The sequence below is a fragment of the Pinus tabuliformis genome, chromosome 6 (genome assembly GCF_031772625.1).
Source record: "Pinus tabuliformis cultivar Carrire ecotype Pingquan chromosome 6, CPIR1, whole genome shotgun sequence".
NCBI classification, from domain to species: domain Eukaryota; kingdom Viridiplantae; phylum Streptophyta; class Pinopsida; order Pinales; family Pinaceae; genus Pinus; species Pinus tabuliformis.
The window spans coordinates 1744008975-1744018779 of record NC_142292.1 but is presented as its reverse complement, the minus strand read 5'-3'; the positions used below and the strand labels follow the sequence as shown (position 1 = coordinate 1744018779).

Here is a 9805-nt window from a genome sequence, read left to right as displayed (position 1 = left end):
TGCGTTCTTAAAATAAAATCTGCTCTTTAGATCTTGCTTTGTTATTTTGGTTGTTTTTGTTGGTTAAAGTAGCTTTTTATGTTTGGGAATCGATTGGTAGGAGTTTGTCATGCATTTAGATCTTTCGGAATGTTCTTGCTCACGTGATGTACATGGTTCTCTTTCCAAACGAGGCTGTTGTTTATTCATTTCATTGACAGTTAGATTAAGTTAGCTAGGACTTAGTTTGTTTGCAAGAATTCATTGATTCGGTTGAATGTGCATTGTGCAGGGCATCTCTATCACTCACTCACATGGTCAAGCTTCATCTGATTCATCCCATATCTAGGCTTCTCGCTTCACACCCATCCTCTTGCCCACGTAACCCTACCTTCTTCTCCATCCATCAGTTCCTGGGTCACTTCAGACCCCCATCCTACCTCCATAACCATCCATGCATCTTCCATCAATCACCCATCCTCAAAAATCCCATTTCGAAACATCCTGTAGAAGAATTACAGAACATCCTGTAGAAATCCCTGCAGACTTCCTGTAGAAGTTCATAAACACGGTTGCATGGCATCCAGACTTTGTGAAACTCTCAGAAAGAATGTTAGGGATCCCTTAGACCCTCTCCGTACCATCCCAACCTTTCCCAAGCATTTCTCCTCCTTGATCCATCCCTGCACAGTGAAAAGCCAGTTAAAAGCACATGCATGATAATTCTAATAACTTAATCAAAAATACAAAAAGATGTTTTCTTCGGATAGTGATAACTTAGACACATGCATTTTACCTTCCTAGAAGTAATGGCATCTCTTCTCGTAGTTTTCATTCTCATTTTTGTATCAGTAGGACTAGTTGGTAGAATTAGGGTTTGCTAGGGTTTGCTAGGGTTTGTATTTCTTTTTGGCTTTCAGTTTCTTTCCGCAAGTAGATTAGCTTCCTTTGAGTTAGCTTTCGTCCATCAGTTAAAAAGCTTCTTCTAACCCCTAGCGAACTTGTGCCAGCTGACCAAGTGACAGCTGCGACAAGAGCTAGTACTTGTGCATACAGCACCGTCGCTTCCAAGTTTGTTACGAACTACAGGGTTGATAAAATTAAAGAAGGGAGTTCCAGGAGTTGTAGCATTTTTGCTACAATACTGGGGCTCACCAAAACTCATCAGATGTGTACTCTCCCCCTCTATTTGATCAAAGTTATTTAATTTTTAGGTCCATTTCCTTTTCCATCAGAGCTTTGAATATTTTAAAATTTTCAAAATATTCATAATTATGTTTCAACAAACTAACCCGATCCATCCTTGTATAACCATCAATGAACAACATGAAGTATCACTCAATGCATTGGTATTGTCTTCTTGTAGGTCCACATAAGTATGCATGAATCAAATCTAATGGTATTTTTGTAAAATATTTCTTTTCTTTTAATTGTACTCTTAATTTTTCGCCAAATTGGCGTGACTTTCAAACAATATTTCTAGGTGTGTAGATTTTGGGTATGTCTCGAAAAACACCTTTTCAGCCTAATTTACCTAGCCGATGAAAACTGAGATGACATAATCTCTTGTGTCACAACCAACTCTCATAATATCTACCCATATAATAACTTTCTTTGTCTCGTTCCAACACATTATACACTACTTGGAGTCCTAACTACTTTCACTATAATTTTTTTGTATTTGAATCCTTTAACATACAACAATATGCCTTGAATATAACTTCATTTCCTTGGTAACACATCTGATGGGCCTCCAAAATAGGTAAATTATAAGGCCCATTATTCCATTCCTACGCATATAAAACAAAGTTTGAATCCACATTTTGCATTTAGTTGTATATTTTCCTAGCTTAATGGGTTCCTTGAAGAATTCAACATGGTTTTCAAATTTAATTTGCCTTAACATATTTATTGTCCAATATTTATATATATTTACTAGATTCTAAGAGATCCAACACTTGAGATATTTTAAGGACTTTGTCCCTGTAGTAGAAGACCTAAACATTGCTCGGCCAAGGAATTTAATGCCTCCTCCTTATTCTATGAGTTGGATTTGGAGCACAATCCCCTTAGGAATTTTGGAGTGAAATTCAACCCTCCTCTCAAGGAGGTTGCTCCCTAGTTGATGTATAAATAAGAGGCTCAAGTTGGCTCCATAGGAAGTATTATAATAACAAGTAGAAAACAAAATTAGGTATTTTGTATTCTCACACATGTTTTGTTGTCTTGTAATGTAGAGATAAATTTTCAGTTAATGGAAGTAGTGCTTTAATTTAGTTCTTAGCTTGGTTCTGGTTCTTCTTTAGGGACTCTGAGCATCCTTAGGATGGACCCACCATAGGATTCAAATCCCTCTTATACTTCTATTGGTATTATTCTTTCCATTTCCTTATTTAGCTTCTAACAGTAACAATTTTGGAAGTTACAATCTAATGGTTTTTGTTGTGCATGATTAAGTAGGTGGTTCCTTGAGAAATCCTTCATTATAGGTTATTATGGAAGTTGTCATCAATAATAACACTTATTAATGCAATTTTAAGTCTTTTTATATCCCATTTCTCTTGCTATTATAAATTCTACAGTTTATTTTTTTGTTGTACAATTGATTTTATAGCTACAAGAGACAAACAAGATTTGGTTTGGTGATGATTTAAAGCTTGAATCAAATTGCCTTAATCATGTACTAGTTGAATGACATCATTCTATAGCTTTTCCACCTCTTTTCCTCACATTAGGTTTGCGTTCTAGTTGTTTTACAAGTTCCTTGAACACTTCCCGTAGAAAAATAAAGGATCTTGTAGCACCCTCTAAACAATCCCCCTTTTTTTTACCCAACTTAGTAATAAACATTTGGTTTAACCTCCATGATGTATTATAACACCTCTGGGATGTTGATGATGGAATTTAGAAGTATAAAGCCCTCACAAAGTCACCTATAGATGCCTCTATCAGTTACTGTATGAGTGTTGTTTTTTGTAACTTAGGTTTTAGATTTTCAATACTTTATTTCTAGCAAGTGTACTTTTACATTCATTGCAAGTAGCATAAACGTGTGTGGAATTTTCTTTTCTCCAATTCATTTATGTAAATCTACTTTCTTATACATAGTTTAGTTCAACAATTTAACTTTGTCTTTTTTCATCCAACCTTTTCTCCAATACCTCCCAAATTTATGAGAATTGAAAAAAGAAGAAGATAATGTTTGTTACACATACAGTGTTGACTGCTCTTAAGTTTATATGAACCCCATGTAGATAATTAAATTTGAAACCCTTGGAGGTTGCAACATTGTTGCTACAATACTAAGGGCCATCAACATCTAACTGGCACTTAGAAGATTGTGCTTAAGACCATATACAAATAACACATTCTAAGCCTTGGTCTTTCTCTTTTCCATTACTACTATCCCTTTACCCATTATTCTTGCTGGTGCATTACCAAAAGTGACATTTCCAACTCTGTCTTCATTAAGAGATATAAAATTGCTTTTTGTCGTATGTCATGTGCTTTTAACAACCACTATCAATGAGCCAATGATTTCCTTGCTTTTTGGCATATAAGGCTACTCCACACTCTTCTAAGTGCGTAGTCTTCTTCTTCATCTATAATTTGGCGAAATCTTCCTTTTTGTCTTGCTCATAAGAATGCAATAACTTGCTTCTCCACTCATTTGCCTTTTGCCCAAAATTGTTACATATGTAACGCTCAATTTCATCCACAAGGGGAGAGAATGCATTGCCTTAAGAGCTTCTCTTTCTTGGCATTTCACGGGGATCTAATTTAATCCTTGTATTTCTAGTTTTGATAAATTTGTATGCTATGTAGTGTACTGCCTTATGACCAAAATTTTGATAGATAAAACAATAACCATAGAAAATATTTGGGTACCTGGGAGTGAAGAATCCTCTTGAGGAAGTTGATATCTATTTGCTGGTTTGATAGGACTCTGGCTTCTATTGCTTCCTCGCTCCATTATTACTTGTGTGACTTGGACAATTATGATTCCGTTGATCCTTGCCTTCACTGCTAGGTTTGATGGGTTGGTTGATTATTCCTTTGAGAATGTTAGCATAACCATTTTCTTCTTATGCTTTGGAGCTTGATTCATGTATGACCTATTCAAGATTTTCTTTTTTCTTTGTAAATGAGTCCTATTTTGATTGATGGGGATCACTCGCTATTGATGATGTTGTCTAAAGTTTTACATCGATTCATAAATTTTAGGTTCAAATTTAGCTGAGTTTTAGTATTTTCTAGATCTTTTCTCAGGGACACAATGTCTAACTATGGTTTTTCATAGTGTTTCTCCTTTTCTCGTAGTTGGCTCGTTAGAATTTCCTCCATTCATTTGGATTCTTCTAGTTGGATCCTTAAAAGAACCGTTTCTTCATCAAGATTATCATCTTTTTTCTTTGTAGGCCTGGAGTTCCTATAAGGTTCTCTATTTCCTCGAGTGCACTTATGAGTTCACCTTCCATATCAACAACTACTTTGCACCCTTTTGGATCAGACATCTAGTTTTCAAGTGCCATGAGGAGTTTCTCATTGAGATTTGCATAAGATTCATAGTCTTCTTCATCCTCTGATAAAATACAACTACCCTCCTTCGGGTAGAAACTTTTCCTTTTGAAAAACTTATTTTTGTTACTCCTCCTAGATGTTTTCTTTTCTTTATCTTCCTTTTAGCAATTTTTTTTTTTTTTTTATATGGGCATTCAAGATGTCCTATTCCACCACATTGAAAACATTTGAACAATAACATACCTTTATACTTTTTGGAATCTCTTTATAGCTTCCTCACACAATTTGCTTCCTCTTCATTTGAAATGCGGCTCGAGAAATTTTGATATTGATATTCTTTTGACTTGTTTGATACTTTAAAGGCAATTTCTCTGAATTCTGATCGATTCTTCTTTGTTCTCATCTCATAGGCACTAAGTATTCCATAAAGTCATAGGCACTAAGTATTCCATAAAGTCTTTCCATGGTCAATTTCTCCCATTCATGCATATGACAGAGATTTTAGAAAAAAATGATCTTAACACATTTTGCACCATTTTGCACCCATTATTAATATGATCACCTAATCCTTTCATTATCCTTTCATTGTGTTTACAACCTCATCCACGCTTAAAAAATAAACTTTCTATGTTTTCATCTTCATTCATTTTGGCTTTCATATTCCATCTTATAAACGTGGAGTTTATTGCAACCACCTAATTGTCTACAACATCGATGACATAGTTGAAGAACAACCCTTTAATATGGAGTCCCCGCTTCAGCGGGAGCATTCGAAAATTATTTATATTTGTTTATTTTTTTCTCCTGCCCGCTTCATCGGGAACATTAAAAACTTATTTATATTTCTTTGTATAAGGATATTTGCAAATTTCGTGAAAATAAAAGTAAATTAGAACTCGGAATCTCTGGTTAGGAATGCCTCATGGCTTCTCTCATGGATGCCATGAATGCACAGCACACCTATTTCGCTTCAGTCGAATCTCATGGCTTGCGGCTTAATTATTATTTCTTTCAAAATACACTATGTGGTTTTTTTTAACAATTAGAAGAACCATTTTGGAACAAATCATAGTGTAGGATACACTGATACAGGCACAGGATTCTCGCACACGATTCGAGAGAATTAAGAATACCGTCGTGTGAAAGATTTCACAAATATGCACATAAGTCCGTCGTTGAATCAATGGTGTTGCAGGGAGGGATTTGGGCACCAATTGCACTAGTCAGCCCAACTTGAGCACGGAGTCAGCTATTGCTGTAGCCAGGGCTGCAGAGAAGTTGGGATCTGCGGTTATAGAAGCCACAGAATTCTGAAAGATTGAAGAGTAATTACCCAATTGATTCTGATCCAAAACCTGGTCCATGCTGTTTAACGATGGAGTAAAGTGTTGAAAGGTGCTTGCTGCTAAATGTGCAGGGTGCATCTGTAATCCTGGATTAGGCTGGTTGTCTGTGAGGTCGAGAATGATTGTGGGACACGAGCTCGAGGTCGATATTCTGGCAATGCAGCCGGCTGAGAAGGGTATAGATTGATTGTGTACAACGAAATTTTCTCCATTCATCCCCCCACCAATGAATTGGTTGGACGAGCCAGCCTGCATGGTAGCCATCGCCAGAGGATTCAGGGAATGAGTGTGTTCGCCTTCGTATGTTGTTATTACAATCGTCGGGTCTTCTGCACATCTCTGAACCTGGACAAATTCCACAATGATTTTAACATATTTAATGTAGCGAGCCGCCCTGTATGCATTTCATAGTCAATGAAAATATTAGCAGCAATAGTTTTTTTTCTCTGGAAAAGGACGAGAACGAACCCGTTTTTTGACTGGGCAATCGGGCGCCATAGCACATTTGTAATACGATCTTGGACGTGGATTGTTTCTTGTAGTTTTTTGCCCGTATTTTCGCCACCGGCAGCCATCGTTTATCTGATTAAAATGGATCACATCAGTTTATACATGAAGAAAGCAACAACATTTATCGTTCGATGCAGCTACTTTGCATAGCATCGTAAAAATAATAAATAACAACACATGGGCTAGTGGATTGCAGATTAATAATAATAATAATAATAATAAATAGACAATTTAATAATAATAATAATAAATAGACAATTTTATATAGATGGCAGATTTTAAAATTATGAATAAAAATAATAAATAACAACACATGGGCTAGTGGATTGCAGATTAATAATAATAATAATAATAATAAATAGACAATTTAATAATAATAATAATAAATAGACAATTTTATATAGATGGCAGATTTTAAAATTATGAAAGATCACAGGTTCCAAAATCAGTAATTATTTAACTTTTTTCCGGACTGTAAAATCCAATATATTCCAGAAATGTACAAGCTAGATAAATTCAACACTATAAACCAAGTGTAAAACCAAGTCTAAGTGCTTAACAGAGAATTTGGTGCATTGAATGTAGACCCATCTAATACCAGATTTTATTTAATCATAACCGTCTTTACACGGGCGTGGGCTAGTTCCACATCATTATACATCACATGAAAGCAGGAGTTCGACTATTACCACTGATGCCTCTGATGTTGTCCGCATGGATACGACTCTTTTGGGGACCGCCACCGTTTCTTCGGCGCCGCCCTGGCTCAGCGCCTGATGTTTCTTGTTTGATGACTCGTCCATAGACGAATTCAACATTCCATTCTGAAACTGATCCAACTGCAAGGAGTTTATTTCCCTCCTATTTGAAGGCAGCTGCTGATCGTCCATAAATCCGGTGTTCCTCCCATCTTTTTCCCGAACTCGTTCATGAGAATCCGAAGACTCATTAGATTGATGGGAAACGGAATCGCCGGAGTCGACATTTGCAGATCCCGCGGACAATATTCTGAAATTGAAATTTTCTTCAATTTGACGTTCTGGACTGAATCTCTACGACATCAAAAGGCAAAAAACATTAAGAACTTCTGAAATTTGTATAACCTAATTAGGTTAAATTGAATCCCAACTTCCAAATACGAATTATGAGCTTCCCAAAACCCAAAATACCTGGCTTCTATCAATGCGTGTCTGGTCTTGTTTCTCCTCCTGATACAGGATTTGCTTCTGCAAATCGTCATAGCTACTAATCATGCGCTTCAACATAGAATTGAGATTTTGATTCTCCTCTTTCATGACATTTATCTGGGTCTCAAGTAGCGTCATCTGCATGAATTACAAGCTCAGGATTGTTATTTGAATAAACAACAAACAAACAACACCATGGCCGGGAAAAGATTGATGGAGCACCTTATTTCTGTGGCCTTCCATATCGCCGCGTGTGTTGTGAAAGTTTGAACGTCTGGTACCCCCGCAATCCAGAGTCCCGAAAACTTGTAGCAAGAAAAGGAATGAGCCACGTGGTTCTCTGTAGGCCTTTCAAGGCGTATTTATAGCGATTTACCGTTGATTATCGGAAGGGTTGACATTCATACATTTCTCTGTAGGCCTTTCATGGCGTATTTATAGCGATTTACCGTTGATTATCGGAAGGGTTGACATTCATACATTCAACGAAAGCCGTCCAAAAGCGAGAGGCAGCGGACCACTGCCAGCGTTGACATTTCGAAAGCGGACCGACCACCACCATGACGTGCCAAAAATGTCGGTGACTGTAATTCAATAGCAACGTGATTTTGATTCCGTGAGCGTTTGAAAGATTCAATGTGTCATTTGCGTGGACAGCCGAGGTATCTGGACTGTAGTAGTTTCGTATATCCAATTTCTAAATCTTTTCATAATCCGTGGGAATTGTTTTGAAACTCATCAAATTACTGTAGGCACATTTAGTATAATTAATAGGCAGTCTCAGGTTATGAAATTAGTGTTTATTGGAATTTTGTAATATAATTTTTTTTAGTAAAATTGAGAATTTTTTTTGTTATTTAAAATCATTTTTTTAAGGTATAAATAAATTTAGCTAGATTATAATTATTAAAATATTTAAATTTTACAGATTTTGAGTATTTAAAAATATTTATCAAATTTTAATTAAAATTAATTAATAATTGGAAAAACTGTTTTGTTTATTAATTAAATTACATTCTTTATAAATAGAGAATACTTAATGACCAGGGAGAAAAACAATAAAAATTTTAAATTTTATTTAACCAAATAAAAATATTTTTTTCGGTGAAATTAAATAATGGGGCAGTTTTTATTCTCTATCATTCATTACGGTACTTGAACTACCTAGTTGATGGTCTGTAAGGAATCGGCTTCGATTTTTGTCAAATCCCTATATCGGTTGAACCATTTGGAAAAAAAAAAAATTTAATTATAAAATTTATATTATTGATAATTAACCTATTTAATACAAAAATATATAATTTGAAAGATGAAGATTTTGAATGGCAGCCTTGGCGGGTAGCCTAATTGGTCAAATCCTCCTACCAGAGCTGAGCCGATCTTTGGGTTTGCCGGGGTCAGGTTTTTAAGCTAGGCCTAATGGTGTGCGGTAATATTGTGAGATTATTGCATTTTGGAAAAAAAAAGAATTGAATGTCTATTGTAATTATGTAATGTTTTCGATAGAAATCACATAAAAGAAATTTTTGGTTGATGCTTTTCGAACATACTAGAAATATATAAAAATATATAATTTTATAGATTAATATTTTGAATGGCAGCCATGGCGGGTAGCCTAATTGGTCAAATCCTCCCTCCGAGAACTATGTCGAACCTAGGGTTTGCCCCGATCAGGCTTTTAAGTTAGACCGAATAGTGTGCCGTAATATGGTGGGATGAGTGTATTATGAAAAATAAAAAGAAAAAAATGGAATGTGTATTGTAATTAAGTAAAGTTTTTTGGTATAAATTACATAAGAGAAATTTTGATCTATAAGTTTCAAACTAATAAGTATGGTTCATCATCAGATAAAATAGATTGACTTTACTCAATAAATTAGAATTAATGAAAAATAAAAAAATTTATACTAATTAACTCATTTCCTGATTGCAATTTAATTAAGTATATCTTAAATAGTTAAGAAAAATTGATAATAATATTTTACTCCCTACATTTATACTGATTAATCTTGACTATATTGACTTTTTTTTGGGGTCAATAACTAAAAAAAAATTAAACAATATTTATTTAAAATAAAACCTCCCTCTAGTTGGAAACTGTCACACCCCTACACCTGCGGTAGTCTTCCAACCGCTTATAGCGAGGTGCGGCACCACCGAACGCTTTCTTTTCACCAACACTAACATTCATGGGCTACGCCTAATTCACTTGTCCTTACTTAGTTTGTGTTTCGCAACCAAGTAAAATTGCATTTAACCTTT

The 9805-nt window shown here is 35.3% G+C and overlaps 1 protein-coding gene across 1 annotated transcript; it reads right to left on the bottom strand.

The window, feature by feature from the left end:
- Positions 1-5414: 5414 nt before the first annotated feature.
- LOC149265879 (WRKY transcription factor 42-like) lies at positions 5415-7933 on the bottom strand. The gene is made up of 5 exons (XM_089394080.1): positions 7766-7933; positions 7526-7681; positions 7046-7408; positions 6315-6428; positions 5415-6191 (listed from the first exon to the last, which is right to left on the bottom strand). Exons 1-5 carry the CDS (start codon positions 7784-7786, stop codon positions 5724-5726), a joined length of 1122 nt encoding a protein of 373 aa, XP_089250206.1. The 5' UTR covers positions 7787-7933; the 3' UTR covers positions 5415-5723.
- Between the last annotated feature and the right edge of the window lie 1872 nt (positions 7934-9805).

Excerpts from the sequence above, each read along its gene's own strand:
- LOC149265879 (XM_089394080.1), bottom strand. The coding sequence starts at position 7,786 with ATGGAAGGCCACAGAAATAAG. Across the intron at positions 7,409-7,525 it reads CACGCATTGATAGAAGCCAG|AGATTCAGTCCAGAACGTCA; the intron begins GTATTTTGGGTT and ends TTGATGTCGTAG. Across the intron at positions 6,192-6,314 it reads ATTGCCCAGTCAAAAAACGG|GTTCAGAGATGTGCAGAAGA; the intron begins GTTCGTTCTCGT and ends GAATTTGTCCAG.